The sequence below is a fragment of the Arachis ipaensis genome, chromosome B5 (genome assembly GCF_059453495.1).
Source record: "Arachis ipaensis isolate K30076 ecotype BB chromosome B5, ASM5945349v1, whole genome shotgun sequence".
NCBI classification, from domain to species: Eukaryota; Viridiplantae; Streptophyta; class Magnoliopsida; order Fabales; family Fabaceae; genus Arachis; species Arachis ipaensis.
Window position 1 is genome coordinate 152,837,570 of NC_142440.1, and position 21,109 is coordinate 152,858,678.

The 21,109-nt window shown below is 33.3% G+C and overlaps 2 protein-coding genes and 1 pseudogene across 2 annotated transcripts; all 3 read right to left on the reverse strand.

Moving 5' to 3' along the window:
• Positions 1–385: 385 nt before the first annotated feature.
• Positions 386–2,081, reverse strand: LOC107641373 (alkane hydroxylase MAH1 pseudogene; annotated as a pseudogene).
• Positions 2,082–4,702: 2,621 nt separating this feature from the next.
• Positions 4,703–9,029, reverse strand: LOC110272156 (uncharacterized). Its single transcript, XM_088487474.1, has 7 exons — positions 8,918–9,029; positions 8,509–8,774; positions 8,187–8,265; positions 7,852–7,931; positions 6,563–6,625; positions 6,138–6,366; positions 4,703–4,909 (listed from the first exon to the last, which is right to left on the reverse strand). Exons 1-6 carry the CDS (start codon positions 9,027–9,029, stop codon positions 6,313–6,315), a joined length of 654 nt encoding a protein of 217 aa, XP_088343600.1. The 3' UTR covers positions 4,703–4,909; positions 6,138–6,312.
• Positions 9,030–14,747: 5,718 nt separating this feature from the next.
• Positions 14,748–19,101, reverse strand: LOC107644547 (pre-rRNA-processing protein ESF2). The gene is made up of 8 exons (XM_088489118.1): positions 18,792–19,101; positions 18,030–18,413; positions 17,867–17,930; positions 17,424–17,491; positions 16,725–16,814; positions 16,501–16,631; positions 15,158–15,283; positions 14,748–15,053 (listed from the first exon to the last, which is right to left on the reverse strand). Exons 2-8 carry the CDS (start codon positions 18,247–18,249, stop codon positions 15,036–15,038), a joined length of 717 nt encoding a protein of 238 aa, XP_088345244.1. The 5' UTR covers positions 18,250–18,413; positions 18,792–19,101; the 3' UTR covers positions 14,748–15,035.
• Positions 19,102–21,109: the final 2,008 nt, after the last annotated feature.

A 21,109-nucleotide genomic window follows, 5' to 3' on the forward strand; every position in this document is an offset into this window, starting at 1 on the left:
TGACGAACCAAAGCGTCGAAAAGAGAACGAAAAATGAGGCCAAAGAATACTGTCGGAAAGGAAAAACAATGGGGCTATGAACTAATATTCATTGAAAAAAAAAAAAAAACTTAAGCTCTTGATACCATGTTAGAAACAAGAGACTGAGAGAATAATATGTAAAGTGTATTATTCAGTTGTGTATTGAGGTACAATATACAAGGGGTATTTATAGGTGCTAAATGAATCAAAGTAATAAAGACATAGAATCCTACAATTAATGTACAGATATGCTATATAAATATAGACGATGCTAATTGATCTAAATTGATTATATTGATTCTCTAACAATTTCCATTATTTCTTCACACCAAATATATGTATATATACACACACTTACATATTTTATAAAATTATTAAGTGATCCATCTACTTGTGTGTATTAGAGCTTTACCACACTTCATACATTTGAAATAACTAAAAACCTTCTCTTTTGGTTATCCTAACCTTCAAACCATCCTTCATTAGAAGCACAATTGAATGATTTGGAATAGCTTGATGACCTTCCACCACATGAATATGATAATTGCACAAAATGGATGCTGCCACCATCTTAATTTGCATAAAAGACAAGTCTTTTCCCAAGCAAGTTCTTGGCCCCGCATTAAAACTAATAAACTTGTAAGAAGGCACATGAATTATTCCTCCTTTTTCAGATATCCATCTCTCTGGCTTGAACTCCAGGCAATCTTTTCCCCATATCTCTTCATATCTTCCCATTGCGTACAAAGAAAGTAAGATCATTGTATTTGGATTAACATGGTGTCCACTTGGGAGTATGTCACTTTTGATTGGTTGTTTCCTCTCAAAAGGAATAGGAGGAAATAGCCTCAAAGATTCACAAAGAGCACCATGAAGATAAACTAGCTTTTTCACCTCTTCTATGCCTAAAACTTTGTGCTTCATTTCATCATTATTTGATCCAAAATTTTCTTTGATTTCATCAAGAATTTTGGTTTCAACTAATGGGTTTGTAGCAACAAGCCAAAAGAACCAAGTAAGAGCTGAAGTTATGGTATCTCTTCCAGCCACAAAAAGATTAAAAGCTGAGTCTCTTAAAAACTTGTCATCATTGACTAATAATGTTTGACTTTGACTTTGACTTTGACCCTGACCCTTCTCTTCTTCTTCTTCTCTCATCATCATCAAAACACTAAGCAAGTCAACTTGAGCTTCATCTCTTTGACTTTTGTTGTACTTTCTTAGCTCTTCTCTCTTTGATGCTGTGCATGAATAAATAAATTGGTCAAACACCTTGCAAGCTTCACTCATCTTTTTCTCTTGACCTATTTGAAGACATTCTAGAAGCTTCCAAACACTCTTTGGAACAACATGCCTATAGAATATGGACTCTTCAGCTTCATTAAAAGCCTTCTCACATGCAACTTGAGGGAACTCAATAGAAAGACAATTAGGATCATACCCTAAAACAATAGAACAAATATTATCAAATGTGAACCTATTGAAGACATCTTGTAGATCAACCTCAATCTCATGTTGTCTCACATCTTCCAATGTGGGAATTAAGCTACATTCCACCTTCTTCTTGGTTGTCTTCTCTAGAAACATCTCGAATTTTCTATTCTTGAACAACGAGAGAAGCAAGGATCTATGGTACCTCCAGGTCTCTGAATCCGTCGTGAAAATTCCAAGTCCAAAGACTTGGAAAATCTCGCGGAATTCGGAGCCCTTGACATAGTTGTCAAAACTCTTGCTCTTTATATGATGAACATTCATGGGGTCACTAGTGACCAAATAGTTCATGTTGGTGAACCAAGGTCCCATGAATTCACCGGTTCTCCCATGTTGTTTCAAAATATCGGTTATGAAATCATGTATCCGATACAAGTTCCACAACAATTTTGGTAACATGCCAAGGATAGGCCAATCTATTAGGAGAGGACTCTTGCAAGATAATCTCCTATGGAAGAAATAATATATGTAGCAAAATGATGATGCAATTATTGATACATAGAGAAAGATGGCCATAGTGTATATGGTTTAATTTCTTGTAGTTTATTATGTGAGGCGGTTTTAATTTAGATAGATAAGGTTGGTTTTGTTATTCTATTGATATGTATGTATGTGGCATTATATATACAGTAGTCCTATTTTGGCATCCACTTTCCACATTATGAGTGATGAATTCCATGAGAAATAATTAAATAACAATATATAATATAAAAATTCATTTTTATAGTATTAAGTGGAAAGTGCTGCTTTATATAGTCTATATTATAATAAAAATTTCAAAACTATTTAGAAGATAATAGAAAATTAATCGAAAACACATACAGTTTTAAATTATTTTATTTTGTATTTTTTTAATTATTGTTTATTTTGTTTTATATTTATTAATTACAGTTAAAATAATTAAATAATTATAAATATAATAAATATATATGTAATTATAAATATTATATACATAAAATGCTGAGTTAAATAAAATAACTTTAAATTTTTTTCTCCTAACATTAACAAACTTCTGACAATGCTTAATGATGATTTTAATTTGTGTGTCTCCATACAAGCATTTTCTTTTATAATATTTTAAGATTTTTTTATGTCTTTTCTATTTGTCTTTTCTAAGAGAAAGGCAAAATCGTACACAATAAATTAATAATTGATGTAAAGCTATATATGTAGCTAGGTCCCAAAACATTGTGATTTTCACTATACATACAGGCTGGTGAATACACCAGATTGAAGAAAAAAACACAAAAAGGTACATATTACTATATATTGCTATTATTATCAAATTAATGTATGATATGAAAATATATTGCCAAAAATTTGGGATGTGATAATAATAATTGCCCAAACACGTGAAATACTTCAAGATGTGTCTTCTTTCAGAGGACCGTGGACATTATGGTTGGGGTTTGTTTGGCTTTTTATATTGTACTGTCCACTTGTATATATATATATATATCTAAAATTCTTGATTAATTGTTCATATATTTGTTGTATTTAAATATTATTGGAATATTTCGTAGTAGAAGATATTTGAAAGATTTTTGTGGGTATATAATTGATTTATGTTGAATAATTTTATGATGTTATTAGTTTGTGTTTTTGTTTCGATGATTTAAATTATTATATAGGGGAATACATTTTAAATTTTACTAATATAATTAAAATTGAATGAATGAAAATGTTCAATCAGTAGCTTATAAGATTGGGACTATAATTTAGAGGAATAAAAATCAGCAAAGTTTTTATTTTAATCCTTCACATTATTACTTGCCTGAATTATTTTAATTTCTTAAATTTTTCATTTATAGTCTGTCAAATTGCAATTTGCAAAACATGAACAAATTAGTTCTTGGTTCCAATTGTTAAGTTGTTAATGTTTTCATTGATATTGAATTATTGATGCATGTTAAATAATTAAGAGTAAATGTCATTTCCGATCTTTAACCATTTGTCCGATAGACTTTTCACCCCCTAAGAAATCTAAACACCCAAATCGGCCCCTATCTACTTTGATATATGTACGTTTCAGTCCCTGGTTAGGGACTAGAAAGGGCATTTACTCAAACTAGACAGGGACTGGACCGTACATATATCAAAGTAGATAAGGACTGATTTGGATGTTTAGATTTCTTAGGGGGTGGGAAGTCCATCGAACAAATGATTAGGGACCGGAAATGACATTTACTAAATAATTAATAATATGATATTATCGTTAGAATTTTCTGTAGTGTGGTGGATTCTTATTAATTATTGATTTTTGTCATTGATAAAACTGGTTGAGTATTTTATTTTGACATTCTTATAAATTTATAAATAATTGAGTGATTTATTTTAAATTTTAAATGATAAATTATTGAGTCGTAAATTTTATGGTTAGTGTATATAATAAGATGAGATAATAATGTATATTTTTTTATTTGAGTTTTTTATGGTTAAAATATGATCATAATTTAATTCTCTTGACAACTAATATAAATCTATCGCGTGTAAGAAATTAAACAGAAAGTGTGTTTTCAAATACACTACAACATTTTCAGGTTGAGGCAACATTTAAAAAGTGTTGCCTAAAAGCTGATAAAAGGTTGTTTTTGATCTATGACAATACTTTTGGACCTAAGGCAACGTTTTTGGGCGGCGTTGCATATGCAGCCGTTGCCTTAGATCAAGGCAACACTTTTTTGTTTCAAAAGCAACGCTTTTGAAAGCAACACTTGGTAAGTGTTGTCTTTGGTTGAAAAACAACAACACTTCAAAGGTGTGTTTGAGACAACACTTTTTCAGTGTTGTCTTTTCTCTTATATTTTGGCCACTCTAAAAAGTGTTGCCTATTTGCAATAAAATGCAACCCTTTTTCGTGTTGCTTATAAGTTTGAATTCGCAATACTTTGAAGTGTTGCCTATTAGTTATGAATATGCAACATTTTAAAGCATTGCCTTTTCTTTTGGATATGCAACCTATACAAGTGTTACCTTTTCTTTTGAATATGCAACCTATGCAAGTGTTGTTTTTTCTTTTAAATATGTAACCATACAAGTGTTGTCTAATATTCAAAATATGCAACTAATAGAAGGGTTGCCTCTTTTGGTAAAAATAAATGTTACTTTTTTAATAAAAATACACAAAAATAAATTATTTAATAAATAAGAGACAAAATAACTAGTAATAAAATTTATAAAAGAGACAAAATAACTAATAATAAAATTCTAATTAAAATAGATATTAAAAGGTTTAATTAGTATTTCAAATACATGTTCATCAATAATTCTCAACAAAATAAAAAAATTCTTGTCTAACAATAATTGTCATAACAAAATAGTAAGTAATATTTATCAAAAAAATATCAATTTACTTGCATATTTTATATCCATGCTTGACTTGTCCCATATGCTAAATCTGCAAATAATACACAACAAAAAAGTATAGTATTAAAACTGAAAAATTATAATAAAAATTTCTTTATGATATTAAATACTATAGATATAAAAGCAAATTACCAGCTCATACTTTAGGATCTTTATACGAGAGGAGAAGCAAATTAAAACATGTTTAAAATTAGCAAAACAAATTAAAACATGCCGCTCAAACACAAATTACAACAAATAGTACATGTTTCAAATAGTTGTGAACTTAAAAATATCTCCCGGAGAAGTCCTGTTGACCTCATTTGAGACCATAATTATCAAATTACTTTCCCTCGTTTACAATGAATTAGCACGGGGTGGTTTCTAACATCTGATGCAAGCAAATAACGTTAGATTAATATATCACTCAACAGGTTGTGCTAAGGGCTAACATTGTAGTAAAGAAGTTAAAGAGTGTGTAATACCTAGGACTACTTTCAAAGCTTCTCAAATAGATGTTGACAAAGGGTTCCTACCCACAACAAGTGTAATCAACGCTGAGAATTTATAATAGTACATAATTTAAGATATAAGTTGAAAACTTAATATTGTGAATCTTTTTCCAGTTAAGAGAAATAACCCAAGGGCCAAGGCATCCCCATCGCGTAGCCTTAACTCCCAGATAAAAATGTCATTATCCAGTGGAAAGCAAACATGAATGATTGAGTTCACTATATCATGCAGCTTCAAAACTTTAATTAATAAGATACTATAATCTGTATTGGACAAGGGAAGCTACAAGAACAGAAATTACCATGGACTCGTGCAGTGTTTTTTTTTTAAACCTTCTCTAATGTAACAACAAGAAGCAGATTTATTAAACTTATAGGAACTTTCTGCGGACTACTCATATCTTCATCACCACACTAATTCTAAAGCCAATCCCGTTGGATATATTGGTTAGAGAAGACCTTAAACAAACCTTAAAAGGTTGTAATTTATAAAAGATATTAAATCCAACAGCATCAATAAATAAAATAGCAGATCTTAGACTTCAGATTCAAGCATACTTATTCACAGCAGTTTTTGCAAGACACCCATCAAAATCAAATGCAGCAATTTTAGGAAGAGCCAAAAAAAATAGAGAAATATAGAAATAGTTAAGAGGATAAGAATTAAGACCATAACAATATAAACATGATAGACTTTCAGTTTTTCACCATTAGACACTAAAGCCATTACTAGGTCATCAAATAAACAAGAGAAAGGGAAAATCTTACCTTGTAGTTGCTCTTCACTTCAGAAACTGAAAAGTTAATTTCCTCTACTGCTTCAATGTCTGATTCACACAGCTGCATGCAATAAACATGAAGAACAAAGGGAGTTAACAGCTTCAATGTCTGCTTAATCAAATCCACAATTCTGACATGTGTGGAAACACATGCTTGCCTTCCTTCACTTTGTATCCCTGCCTTCATCTTTTTGTATGTCCTCTATAGCTTTATCAACCTATCAAAGAAGTGTACACACAAACAGTCAGTAAAATTTGAAAAGAGACAGGTTTGATTAAGTTCAATAACACAGAAAATTGGAAAAGAAAGAATAACTCATTATACTGGCATCACAAGTTAACTTTGCTCTCCGACATAATCTCTCTCAACATTTATATTTGATTTGTTTTTTAAAGAAATAATGGAAATCTCACCTTCTTTTGAGACTTGTCATGTGCAGCTACCAATATCTTCTTCAAAGCTTTCTGGTCAGTACTCTGAAGAAACAAAAAACGTGCCAAACTTCACCTCAATAAAGTTGATACAAAATTCTCATCATAAGCTTCAGAATTCAAATTGCAATATTAACAAACTTGACTCATTTTTCACTGGTTGCATCATACAACAATATAAAAAAAATGTATATTTATAAATTTCTTGAAATTTTGGGAAAGGAGGGGCGGGGGGATGTTCTTAAATTGAAATGATAACGTTAAAAACTTGTTTCACTGATTAGAAAACTAAAAGAATAAACTGTTGCAAATATGATAATATTGAAAGGCTTCCTTGGAGCAGCACATAAAATAGCCACTATTCACTTGGCAACTCTTTGGATATGAATCCAGTAATAGGATCAGTTGTGCTGTGCAAGCCAAGGAGGCAAACTACTTTTAAATAACATTTATCTACATAATATTATTTGAAACAAGCAGCAGCACATCACATAAAGACCAAATTTGTATGAGCAGGCACAACTACCAGCCATAGGTTCAGCAAGCATTAGAGTCTCTTCCGAAGCTCCTATTAGTACATTACACGTTTGGTGTTTGTATATTAGATTATACAGTGAATATGAAATGGAACTTGTGGAGGTGAACTTATAATTCAACTGAAATGTTAAAGGGAACCAGATATATGGCATTCAAATGCTAGATTCTTGGAAATAATATTCATGTGATGTGATCATGTCTAATTGTCTAATAAATTCATAACCAATCCCTGTTGCAATCATCTTCCTAGTTCAGCACATAATGCAGTGTGCATGCTTGTGTTTATATCACAATCAGTGTTTGTGATATGATTCTACACCAGAAGCTTCAACTACATATAAAAAGTCTAATTACTTGTTGAAAGCTATACTTAAATTACTTGTTGAATCACAATCTAGCAACGTAGCAAGCATCAGATCAAAATAGTAGAGTAAAATCTAATTAAGCTGATGAAGATTGCAATATTAAGAAGGAAAGAACATTTCAAACAGTGCGACCAAGACCAGAATGAAAGGAGAAATTACGAAACCTTACAGCCATCGATCCCGAATTGGAAAATAGTGACCGATTTTAGCGACCAACTAGATTGGCTTTGTCATCGGTAGCTAAATCGGTCACTAATTGGATTAGTTAGAGGGGTCCTAGGGTGCTTCAAAGCATTTGGCAAGGATTATTAGCAGGAAAAAAGAATGATTATATTTAGAAAATAAATAGAATGTTGATAGTTAACGAACCTTTACAGTAACAGTGGTTCCAGCATTCCCTCGAAGCCTCTGTGCTGCAGCTTCACTATCAAGGCCATCAAGCCTCTCCCCTGCATAATCAACATTTATTAATAAAAAATCAGTTGTTTCTCTTCAGACCCATAGTTTAATCCCCAAAATAGACTTAGACAAGCCAAAATTTGATGAAATGTCGTATCAGAAAGAAAATGTTTAGCAGCATAAAGAAACAACCCCAGGATTCTATATAAGGGAACATCTAAGCAATAAGCTTGCTAATTCTGGCTTCTTTAAATGAATAGCTTCATCAAAAAGAAAAGAATGCGAATCAGATATTTGTTTGATACCATTTATCTCAACCAACTCATCCCCTTGATGAATACCAGCACGAGCAGCTGGACTGCCTTCAATGCAGGATAAAACAACCTGTGATTTCAACTCGAAAATCAATGTGTTTGTTACCAGTTGATATTAAGAGATAATATTGTTGAAGTAAGAAACTCACGAAGCAGCAGATGAAAAGGTTCTATGGAGTAAACTGAAATGAGTTTCAAGAATGGAAAGGCGAAACCAAGTTTTCCTTAAGCGGGGGTAAGTCTCAATAGCATAACAATTGACCTCAGAACAATCAGCACAAATTTTTAAAGTGGTTCGCTGCAGATCACTAACCAAATGTCCAGTTCTTGGTTCAATATTTATGAAGAGGCCTACTCGTTGTAAGTTCCCATCACTTCCAATTCTAAATCCTTGGTACTCCTGGCAGCCACAACACTGTCCCCGGCGGCCACGAACACGGCTGCGCAACTCAAAACAGAACCAGACAGAGCGGCGGCAGCCTACAGCAACTCCGGTGAGCTTCCTCAACGACAGTGGTGGCAGGAGCTTCGGCGGTGCTAACTGAGGCTTGACGGCGGCAGGAACGGCGGCGGTTGAAGCTCAGCAGCAACGGAGACCAGGCGCGGCGGCGACTCCACACGCGACGGTGACAACGACGGCTTCACCTCCTCCGCGCGCGCTCTTTCTTCTCCGTCCGTGGCTATGGTTCGCGCTCCCTTCCGTTCGCAGTTCTGTTTCCGACGCGGCTCAAGGACGATCGGCGGCGACGACCAGATCTCCAGCGATGGCAACGAGGATGCACGACGGTGCCTTCTCCCTCCCAGTCCTGGCTTGCGCTCGTCACTCTCTCCCATGGCTCCCTCCGCGAACGCGCTCTCTCTCTCTCTCTCCACGGTCCGACAACGACGCGATGGCGGCGGTGAGGCACAGCATGCCGGCGCGATCTTCTTCTCTGCTCTCCTCTGCTTTCCCCAGATCTCTCTCTCTCCGGTGATGGTGGTGCGGCGGCAGGACGCAGCACGGTCCCTCCTCCCTTTCCGATCTCCCTTCTCCCTCGGATTCCCCCCTTTCTTCTTTCTTCTTTCTTCTTTTTTCGTTTCTAATTGTTGGAGTTAGAGTTTCTAATTGAAATTAGGACTTCCAATTTTGTTTTGAACTATAAGGATTTGAATCAGTAAATCAGTAAATAATATATAAATTATAAAGATGTATTTTGTATTAAGTTAAAAGAAGAAAAAATATCTTTTGTTAAAATATTTAGAAGGTAGGTCAAAATTTTAAGGAAAAAAATTTAATTTATTTTTAGCAATATTTATAATAAGAAGTTTATTAAAAATTTAAGAATAACACTTATAAAATGTAATATATAAATATCATAAATGTTGCTTATTTAATTTACAAAAACAACACTTTTTATTTGTACTTTTAATTTATCAAAAGCAACAGTTATGATGTGTTGTTAAAAAAGAGTTGCAACAGCTTTATTTTTATGTAATAAATATTAAGTGTTGTCTTTAATTGGTTTAGACAACACTTTTCAAGTGTTACTTGTAATATATGTTGCAATAACTAAGAAATGTTGTAGTGATACCAACATTCATCCATTTATATATTTCACAAATAAAATCATATGATCAACTTAAGCTCCTCCGGCATATACTCATTGTTATCTATCTATATTAATATTGTATTGGTATTCTAATTATTGCGTATGAATCTAAATAAATCTCATAATCATTCTAATTAGCCCATTAATATTAGTCCAAGCAATTCGAAGAAAAAATAGTAACTAAATGAAAGAACTAAAATTGAACAGAGTGTATTTAGGATGGTTATATAGGACTTTAACCAACTGAAGTCTAATTATGTTCTATGTAATTTTATTACTAATTTTTTAAAAAAAAATATTGGGTGATCGTGACTCTCCATTATCCACGCTAAATTTCGTCATTATTGTATTTATTTATAATTACATATTCAGTACATTTAATATTATTCAATTATTTTAGTAGTAATTAATTAATACAAAAGAAAAACAATAATTAAAAATATAAAATAAAATAATCTAAAACTATTTTACACTAATTTTCTATTTGTTCGGTTACTCGGGGTCCCAAACGGGTCGAGGTTGATTCTTGGGTGTTGATGGGGGTAGACCTGGATTTGGGTCTGGCATGAGCAATGTGCGAGCAAACGACCCCCCAAGTTCTTTATGAAGTATGGGGAGAGCCATCTGCAAGGACATTTCGACGCCCAAGTCAAAAAATATGCAAGTGACAGTAAATAAAGGTGTAGTGACGTATCTTGGGGAAGGGGTAGGACCCTCTCCTTATATACCCTGTGAGTAGGGTGGGCCACAGGGGGAGACCTCCTTCCAAAATGCTTCTTTCCCCATAGCTGTCATGCTGGCAGCAGAGACGCGTGTCTGGGCGCAAAACCAGACGGGTTGTGTGCGCCAATCCGATTGCATAAACCGAATTGTCTGTAGGCCAAGTCGATCGTTGTGTTAGCTGAGCTGGGCCATAACACTATTTCATCAAATATTTTATGTGTACATATGACTTTCTATATAGTTTCTTTACACATGGTGAGCAACATTTACACATGTTGTAAATAAAGTGTTCTTTTTATAAAAATTAAAAAAATCCATTTTATTTAACAGCATTTTCTCCCGCATGGAAAGTGTTTGTTGACAAAATAAATAGTCACATGGATCATTTATGAAGTTTGGTAATTAACAGCGAACAGTTTGGTATGATTAATTTTTTTTGTACAATCGAAACCCATCATCAGAACACATAATGAAAAAGAGTTAACTATTAGTATCTGAAAAATTTAGATGTTGATAAAAAGACTCTTAAAAAATATTATCGACAAAATAGTTTCTTAATGATTTAAAAGTATGACAAAAATAATGATCAAATATTTATTTTTTTATAAGTGACAAAAAAATTTTCGTATTTATTAATAAATAACTTATCTATCTATTTTGAATTTTTATAATAACATTTGAATAAATATTTATAAAATGCACAAAAAAAAATTTAAAGTAAAATTTAATCTCTAGATTTTTTATTTTTTTAAAAAAAATTTGGTCATTCACAATTAAAATTTCTTTTAAAAATTCACTTGATATAAATTTACCAAATTTTAAGGATGAAAATAACTTTTTTTAATGATATTTGCAAAAAATCGTATTAAAATATGATCTCTAAAATCTTTTTAAAATATATTTTTAATATCTACTTTCTGTCGCAGTTTTAAATCTTTCAGAAATTGTTAGTATCTTTTTGAATTATTTTTGTCAACGTTGTAAGCTTTCGAGTACTATTTTAGTATTTTACTCAATTTAAAATTTCTTGCACAATCAAATTTTTTTAGTATAATCAATTAGCAAAACGCAACAGAAACAAGAAGCAAAACAAAAGAGGATGAGGAAGCAAGAGCAGAAAAAATTGATGGTGAATTTGCAATTGCTTTGATGTCGCCGCAAAGGAAGAGGTGTGACATTGTTGCAGAAAAGGAAGCGCATCTGCAACGGTGAATTTGCAACGACGAATTTGCAACTCTGTGACTTTGAGCAATGGGCTGTGACTTTAGGGTGGAGAATTTAATTTTGATGGCGAGGTTACGAAGGGGAGATCTGGTGCATGCTTGACAAATGAAAAGGGGAGACGTCGCCAAAGAGAAGAAATCCTAGAGTGAGAGAGACGGAGCAAAGAGAGACACGAAGGAGATCCGACAGAGCAGACCACATCGCCGGAGAACTGCGACAGCTGGAGAGCGGGAGCCGTATGGGAGATCCGGAGTGGCCGACCTCCATGGAAGAGAGCATGACAATGGCTGAATGAGAGCGTGAGTAAGGGCACAGGACTGTGAGTAGGATTAGATCTTCTCAATTTTTTTTCACTTGAGAGTAAATTTGATCTCTCACCAAATATTTTATATGTGGGATCAAGAGAAAATATGAGAGAGAAAACACTAAAGGGTTAAAGATCGTACTTTTCTCTCTCAACTGAAAAAAAAATTGAGGGTATCCAGTCCTACCGTGAGTGAGGTTGTGTGTCCGAAAAAGAGTGTGGTTAAGCAATGAAACTGAAATCCTAATTTTCTCCTATTTAAACATTTATATGATTGAGGTTAATTATTAGAATGTCCTTAAAAAATAATATAGCAAGCTTGTTGAGCCAATCTGCCTACGCCACCAAAATCTGCAAGTGTAAAATCTCATTCGGCCCACTTTTTTGCCGATTTTGGCATACCGGCCCAGTAAATTTGTTCCGTTTTACTAGCCCTACCAGAAGTCTACCATAGGAGGAAAGATATCTTGTCACGATCTCATAGAGGTCAACTGATCCAGGTGTAAGTGTCTAACCATACCTTACATCGGGAAAGAATGTGAACGAAACAATACAATCATATCCACACATCGTCCATAGTATTGAGCAAGCGTGATGAAATCGTCATCCTTGCCAAAATGCCAGACATAAACATAGTCAATATCATTATGCAAGTAGGACGAAATTCACATTCTTTTCTAAGGCCTTTAATCATGATCATTGAAAAAAATTTTATTTATCAATAACTCACTAGAATCATTTTTCAACCAATTTAGAGCCTATAATAGTTTTCTTAAACTGAAAGTGAATGTTATAAATCTATACAAACTCATTAGAGAGGATTGTTTCATTAAAAATAGTATTACAAAACAGCAAGTTTTTGCTTATGCAGTCTCTACTACGAACGCAACAAACTCCTCCCTGTCCAAAACCAAACTTTTGCTCTATGTGGAAAACTGTCACAAATGCAACCTTAACGCTCCTGACCTTGTTTTAAAATCGTCGACTTGACATAAAATTACTAAGTTGTATATATAAAGTATTCTTTTTTTTATCGATGCCTCTAAGTAACCAACTAGGGTACCTGCCAACTTGAACAGCTTTTCAAAATCATTCTGTTTTTTAAGTTTTAAAAATTAGGATTACACACGCCAGTGGAAAAACCAATCCGTAGAGCGACTTCTCCCATCGTGACACGCACGGCGTTCCATGCCGCACCTTTCGTTGAACCACCGGACACTTGATGTCGATCACGGCTAACCACTTGACCTGCGAACTGAGCCATTCACAAGTCCCTACAAAAGAAACATCCCCCAATGCAGAAAAGAAAGATCCGAACGAGCCAAAAAGAAATATCCACTAAAAGCACAAAAGAAAAATCCAAAATATAAGATAAAAAAACATCTCCCAATGCAAAAAAGAAACATCCACTAAAGCACAAAAGAAACATCCAAAACAAGATAAAAAAAGATCCAAAATTTAGCAGGAAAAACATCCAAAATTAGTAAAAAGGAGTATCCAAAACTAAGAAGAAGCGACGTGACCTCAACACGACAACAGTAGTGGACATGTGGCGGTCTCCTCGGTGGCGGATGTGATGCGTTCGCGAGGGGATCCTGCGGCGGTGCTACGCGGCAGTGGTCAATGGCACTACGTTCGCGAAGGGAGGGTGCTACATGAACGTGGTGGTGGTCAGTGGCAGGGTCGGCAGCACTGGTTTTAGGAATGGATGGCACTACGTGCGGCAGCAGATGGCGGCACTGAGTAAGGCACAGACGTGGCTAGAGTGAGAGACAAGGGTTTGTGTGGTTCTTTTTTCCAGTGCGTACTATGAATGTGTGTGAGCATTAAATTAGATTGGCTTTTTAGGATTTTTTTTTTATTTTTATTGAAATTTTTTTCAAAATTTAAAAAGGTGTTCAAGTTGGCTGAACATGTAATTAACTTTCTAGACTTTCTCTTTTTTTTTTTAAATTTATACTTATAAACATCACATTAAAATATGATTTCTAAAACCGTTGTGAAAATAATATTTAATAGTTTGATATTGTAGTCACATTTTGGGAATGGATGACACTGGGTGTGGCAGCAAATGCCGACGCTAGATAGGACACGGACGTGGCTAGAGAGAAACAAGAGTTTGTGCGTTTTTTTTTCCAGCGCGTTCTGTGAATGTGTATGAACATTAGATTAGATTGGTTCTTTAGGTATTTTTTTTGTTTTTACTAGAATTTTTTTCAAAATTTAAAAAGTTGCTCAAGGTATTGAATATGTAATTGGTTCTCTAAACTTTTTTTTTTATTTATACTTATAAAACATCACATTAAAATCTGGTTTCTAAAATCATTGTGAAAATATATATTTAATAGTTTGATATTGTAGTCACGTTTTTTTTTTTTTGGTGTCTATACTGTAGTCACGTTTTAAAATATTTTTTTATTATTAACAAATTTAGAAATTTAGAAGCTACTGATAATTTATTCGGCAAATGTTAGCAAGCAAATTTGATATGTTTATTAATTGAGGGTAAAATTGAAGTATACATGTAAAATGTGAATCATGACACAAATTCAATTGTTACAATTGAGGTAAAAATTCATGTGTACTCAACTTCATGTGAAATTGATAGTTGAGAGCCGTTAAATGATTTGACTAAATTTTTATTTAACGGCTCTCAGTTATCAACGTTACTTTACATGAAATTGACTGCACCTGAATTTTCACCTACAATTAATCCAAATATCGAACTTGGGTTAATATAATTGGAGCCTACAAGGCTAAAACTAACAGTTAGAAGGCGTATAGCAATATAACAAAATTCACTGCATACAAAAATACACTATTATATTTCTAGATTACTTCAATTTTCCACGTCAAAAACCTTCAATCACAAAGAACAATATCTTCTAGATATTACCCAAAAAAAAGTTGAATACAGAAAATTGCTATATGCATGTTACAAAATTGGCAGTGCTATTCTTTGGGTTCTGAACTCCTGATATTGAAGTATCAATACATGGATTACGAACCACCAAATACCTGTAAAGGGTGTAGTAGACATTAAGCTACGGCCTAAATAAATGAAAGAGATACACCAAAACATGAATTATTTAGTTATAAATCAAAATCACATTGATTCTTACAGCATCCAGTATATCATCAGAGAGTCCAGGTTTACTTTCTTTAGCAGTAGCAGTTATTGGCTTCGTTTGGGGGAAATGGCGAATCACTTTTGCGACTTGTCCAGAATCCTGTTGAATCTTCTGCTTCTGATGAGACCAATTGAAATGGCATCAGAAATAAACCTCCATATATAATCATAATGTGAATTTGAAATTGAAAATTTCTTTGGTGAATAGGAGAATTGGGCCAAGAGTAAAGATTCTCACTAAATTAATAGAGGACATGTGCATTGCACATGATCTTTATTTTGTTTTTGACCTTTACTCTTGTAAAAAGAACTATCTTCCCTCTTCATTCGAAAACACTCTTCACCATAGTATTACCCTTTGAAATTATAGATCATGGCGTGTATGGCAAAGAAGATAACAAACTTCCACAAGTACATTGTACTTCACAAATACAGATGAAGGATAAGAAAACTAACCAGATACATCAATAATCCAAAATATGATCTTACATTACAAATGAAAATCATAGCCAGCATGTAAATCTATCCTAGTTTTATGGAGTTAAATAGTCCACGTAAAGATAAGTTATAAAAGCCAAAATTCAAAGCAATGTAACGGATCCAAAAAATAGTATAGTGTGAATAACAGAGATACAAGCATTGGAATTCCATACTTGTAAAATATTTTAATCCATCCGAATTTGAATTAACTAAAAATCATAAATTGTCTGAAAATTGTTTGAAAATACTTTGATCATCATAGGCATAGCACTAAAGGCAAGTAGTAAATATCAGAACTTGCAAGGAACTTTAGTTACAAGCCAAATGAGTGAAACATACATGACATCACATATTGGGAAAATCTAAGTGACCAATAGGTTTTAGCCAACATACAGCCAACAATTCCATTTTCACTCTCCTTTCAAAAAGGAGAGGACACACCTGGTTAGTCGGTTTCCTTATTTTTCTTACTATGCAGCATGACACTTTCAAATTAGTTCCAGTTGTAAACTTCATTGCTTGCTCAATTTAAAGCACCAACTATTGGACAACCATTTCAACATATATTTTATGCTGGCTCATTTTTCTGACCAGTCATAGCAACAATTCAAGAGGAAATATGTATAGGACAAACTAAGTAAGGCAGAGGTGTGAGTCTTTTATTAAAGGAAAATTAGAGACAGCAACATATTTCTTTTTACTTTTATTTTATCCTCTTTTTTGCTAGTGAGATTGTTCACCAATCAGTTTTTAACCAGCACATAAGTTTCTTGTCAGACATATTAATACATGAAATTTTTATCCAAATGCAACCTTCAAAATTGTATTCAATAGATTTTGGACAGGATAGAGTACCTTCTTTAGCCTCTCCTCTATTGCATTCAAAGCACGTGACTTATCGACTTTGGAAAGATATAAGTCCCTCTCTCTCTTGGCAGCAGAAAGTTCTAAAGCTATCTTTTGCTCCCGAATAGCTTTCTTTAATGCTGTTGTAACAAGACTCGTTTAAGCTTTTACTAAATAAAAACAAGATATGTTAACCAAAAAATGAAAACAAGATACGGATTGTATAGTCCTACCTAGTTCTTCAGTGAGATCATCCCACTTGAATTTACTTAGGTATTTAATATTCCAAAGGTCATAGTAGAATGATGACCTCTTCTTTCCCCCTGGACAAAGAACATGAAGTTATGCAAATCAGAAAATTGAAACTTGACAACCAAATCTATGAGCAACAAACCGCTCAATGAATAGTCCTGCTACTACAAGTGAACACCAGAATAAACACATCGCATACTATTTATTCCCTGTATATTTTTACTGAAGAAATTTAATTATGAAGAAGAGACTTATAAAGGCAGGAGGATAAGATGTCCTCCATAAAGTGGATAACAGAAGCCCAATTTCTAGATAAATTAGAAATAGTAAAGTCCTTTGAGAAACCATGAACTGAGCACCAGACAGAGTCCAAAAACCTAAGGACTCTGATCTCAGCATGGTCTAAGCATATGTATAATTGAATCTTGACCTCCTTTCTTTTTCCACCTTATTAAGCTTATCACTGAAAAGGTTGATAGGACAAAATTCCTATTTCCATAGAAAGTATATAATAATTCCACTACTATCTATTACAGGTAAAACTAAACACCATATCATATAATAGCAATGGATGTGATGTAAAGAATCTAATATTATAGAATCAATGAGAAGTCATTATGATTTTCCATTTGAGAATCAAGAACAAAGAGCCAGCACAACTCAAATTCATACATGCGTACCTATCTGTTCACCATTCAACATATTGGCAATCCTCTTTGCTAAACTTTTATTCTTGAATTCAACCCACCTACACAGTTACAGAGAAAGATCCAATGATCAATTCCTACCAATGATCAATTCCTATCAACATAAACAACTAACATTTATATACCAATTTTCAGTTCTGAAAAAAGGTACATGTGAAAGAAAAGAAATTCCCCCAGAGGCTCAGACCACAAATGATGCACAGAAAATCTCACTACAATTTGAAAACTATCTACACAAACATTTGAACTCAACAAAACTAAGCTCGTCAAAATACGCTACTTTTCAAGGCTGTTTGGTATGGTCTTCACCATTTTCTTAAACCAAAGAGCCGTAGTATGTTATGAGCTATTTATATCTTCCCAAAATCTATAAGTGCAGGGGGCTTTTGCTATTTTGCCAAAAAGAAAACAAATACCCTTCTGAGAAGGCTTGGTCTCGTGCACCCCGCGACCGTTTAGTTGAGACTGGAGCAGTAGAATCTGCAAAATCAAAATAAAAACGCTTCAAGTATTAGAGTGCTTTAATTTCATTATTTCAAAAATTGAGAAAAACAAGTGAAAACATGAATTAAAGAAGACCTTCAGGGGCAAGAAAGATGCGTTGTATATCTCCGAATTGAGAGAGAATGAGACGAAGCTTGACGTGGTCCATGTGAGGGGGGATCCGACTCAGATAGCAAACACCTCGCTTGTCCGCCTTCTCTGCTTCCTTCAACAATCTCTTCTTCTTATCTTTCAATTTTGATTCTGAGCCATTAGGTTCATTCTCGGCATTTTCTTCTTTCTCTGCAACTTCCATAGTCTTCTTATTCTTCTTTTTCAATTTATATTTAACGCAATTAGGTTCGTTTGGTGGTGAGGTGTACCAATATCAGGGTTTTCGTTTTCCTCTACACTTTTCGTCCTCTTGTTTATTTGGTGAAATGCAGCAACTTCTTGTTCTTGTACTGCGATCTCCTCGACCTTCATCACAGAGGTTGTATCAGCAACAAGGTTTTGAAAACAGGACCAGGCATCAAACCAGTCAAGCTAAAGGTTCAGAGATTTGGTCCAACCAATTGAATTTGGGACCAACCAGATTCAACCGGGTTATAATGAAGAAAAATAAAGAAAAAAGGCTTTAACCAAAAACCAATTTTAGTAAGAAAAAAACAATAGATCATAAATAAGGAGACAAAAATTAAGGTTGCGAGAACCGAACTAATGAAGATTACGAATTTATCTGAGTTTAGTTTAACCTATAATTTTAAAAATAAAATAAATAAAATTATAAAAAAAATAAATAAATAAAAAACAATGATAAAGACCAGAGTAAAGCAAATAGAATCGTAGTAGAGAAACAAGTAGAACGGTAACGTCACTCGAAGAAGCAAGCAGAGGGGACGACGGAGCAGCCTTTCGTGGCGGCGACGCCAACAACTCCGAGCAAGCCTTCGTGCGATGTCGACGAGAAGAGGATTGAGGAGAAGCGAACAGACTTTCCACGGGCAACAATGGCACCTACAGTCTATTCTCGTTGGCGGCAACAGCACCCTCTACTAGACGAAAAGAGTTCGGCGATGGGACGGTGGCTGAATTTATTAGGGTTGGAAGGTTACAAGAACCGAACTGATCAATTAACCAGTAAAATAACTGATTTATTGGTTTAATAATTCAATTAGAATTCAATCGAAATTCAACCGATTTAATTAAATATTAATTAAAAATTTAATATATAATTTCAAATATTTAAATTCAATAATTTCTAACCTAATAAAATTTAAAATTTTACAATAATTTCTAACCTAATCATCACTCATCAGTAATTATCAGAAAATCAGCAACAAGCCAACAATATATCAGCAACATCATTATCATTTAACCAACTTGGGTTGGTCGAGTGGTCAATTCACTCTTCCGTTTAAGCAAGTGTCAGGGGTTCGAATCCCACCTTGTGCATGCAGCAATCCCTTAGCTCGTACAGCAAAAAAAAAAAAAAAAAAAAAAAAACCATGAACAATGCTTACTAAGTAGCTAGGGAGAAAGGGGTGTGATGGTGACGACAAAGGAGTGAGAACTGTCGGTGAAGACATAAAGAGGACGGCGACAGAATTTTCACACGCGACGCTTGTCCTCGAAGGAGAAGAGTTCGGCGATGACTACGAAGAGAAACGGTGGCTGCGATGGCTACGGGACTGCGGGGCTATGGGGCTGTGTTTTGGGGAGTAGGGTTCTCCAAATGAAATTTTAGTTTTCAAAGAGAAAGAGAGGAATGGGACTGGCGGACTGCGTTTGGGGGATTACTGCTTTTTTTTTTAGGTTAAACGGCGCCATTTTGAAAAGGTTGATACCAAACTGAAAACCCTTAAATAAACCGGCTAATTTAGAGGGTTTACCAATTAACCATCAATTCGACTAGTTCTTTGACTAATTTTTTATCAGACAGTTTATGAGATCAATTGAACCAGTTCGGTTAAAATCCCAAAAAGAAACAAAATATACTACAAAGCATAAATAACAGGCGATAATAATCTGACAAAAAAAAAAGAGAAATAACGTCTCTCTATAATCATCAGCAAGCACTAAATTATAGTTGTCTTAATATAAAATTAATAGTTAAAAATTATTAAATAATTTGATATATTTGATTAAATTATTCTCTAATAATTCTTAATTATCAATTTTATATAAAAATAATTATATGTAAATTTTTGCTATCAACAAAATAGAATCTCAAATTTACTTTTAAGCTTTTCTTAGCTAGCTAGCCTACACTATGGTTTATTACTATTTTTTTTCCTTGTAAATGTGTTGTATTTTGACATTCTAATTTGCATGGAGGAAGCATTTAATTCCTTTTACCAGCGTTTAAGGACATTTAGGTTGGGTTTGTTTTTTGGGATTAGGACTAAGATTACGAGATTGAAATTGAATATTGTATTTGATTATTAGAGGCCGAAACTAAATTTTTAGTCTTGGGACACAAAAATTATAGTCTCTTCAATACCTTCAGAAAGTAGAGACACAGAAAATTGAAATATTTAAAAAAGGTGACTGAAACTTAAATAACATTTTTTTAAAAAATACTGTCATTTAACTTTTTAAATTTCAAATTAACCATTTAATCTCTATATTAATTTATGTTAAATTAAACATAATACTAAAACATAACTCACTTCAATAAATTTTACATAAAATACAATACAAATACTTATTTATCTTCTAGTCTCTATATCTCAATCCCAATTTCTCTTTTTTTTTTTTTTTTTTTGGACATACCCAATTTTTTAAGTTATTTGGTGGATTTTTTTTTTTTGGGTCAGGATGGATTTATTACATGTTTTTTTTTTCGCATACCGTCATTCCTTTTGGGCCATGTTTTTTTCTTCTTCACAGCATATAGCCCACAACGTTGGAAACAGATTTCCAATAGCTCTATTGCCTTCAAAACCGACTTTTACTTTGGAGACTAAATAAACACTATACATCCAATACTCAAAAAAAATAAAATAAAAGGGCAAATATTTATTATATATTATTAATTTTATAATTAAAATATATTATATGTCATTTTTTTATTATAATTAAAATATTTTTTTTTTTAAAATTAAAAAAATTTTTCATCCTCTCTTTTTTTTATTTCTCTCATTCCTTTATTCATTCTATTTTTCTTATATATC

Bases quoted from the DNA above. Each gene is read 5' to 3' on its own strand.
- LOC110272156 (XM_088487474.1), bottom strand. From the start codon at position 9,029: ATGGGAGAGAGTGACGAGCGCAAGCCAGGACTGGGAGGGAGAAGGCAC. The intron at 8,775-8,917 runs GTCGGAAACAGA...GTTGCTGCTGAG, and splicing joins GCCGATCGTCCTTGAGCCGC to CTTCAACCGCCGCCGTTCCT. The intron at 7,932-8,186 runs GTATCAAACAAA...TTGATTATGCAG, and splicing joins TGAGTTGGTTGAGATAAATG to GGGAGAGGCTTGATGGCCTT.
- LOC107644547 (XM_088489118.1), bottom strand. From the start codon at position 18,249: ATGGAAGTTGCAGAGAAAGAAGAAAATGCCGAGAATGAACCTAATGGC. The intron at 17,931-18,029 runs GTCTTCTTTAAT...TTGATTTTGCAG, and splicing joins CATCTTTCTTGCCCCTGAAG to ATTCTACTGCTCCAGTCTCA. The intron at 17,492-17,866 runs GTATTTGTTTTC...GTAACTGTGTAG, and splicing joins GACCAAGCCTTCTCAGAAGG to GTGGGTTGAATTCAAGAATA.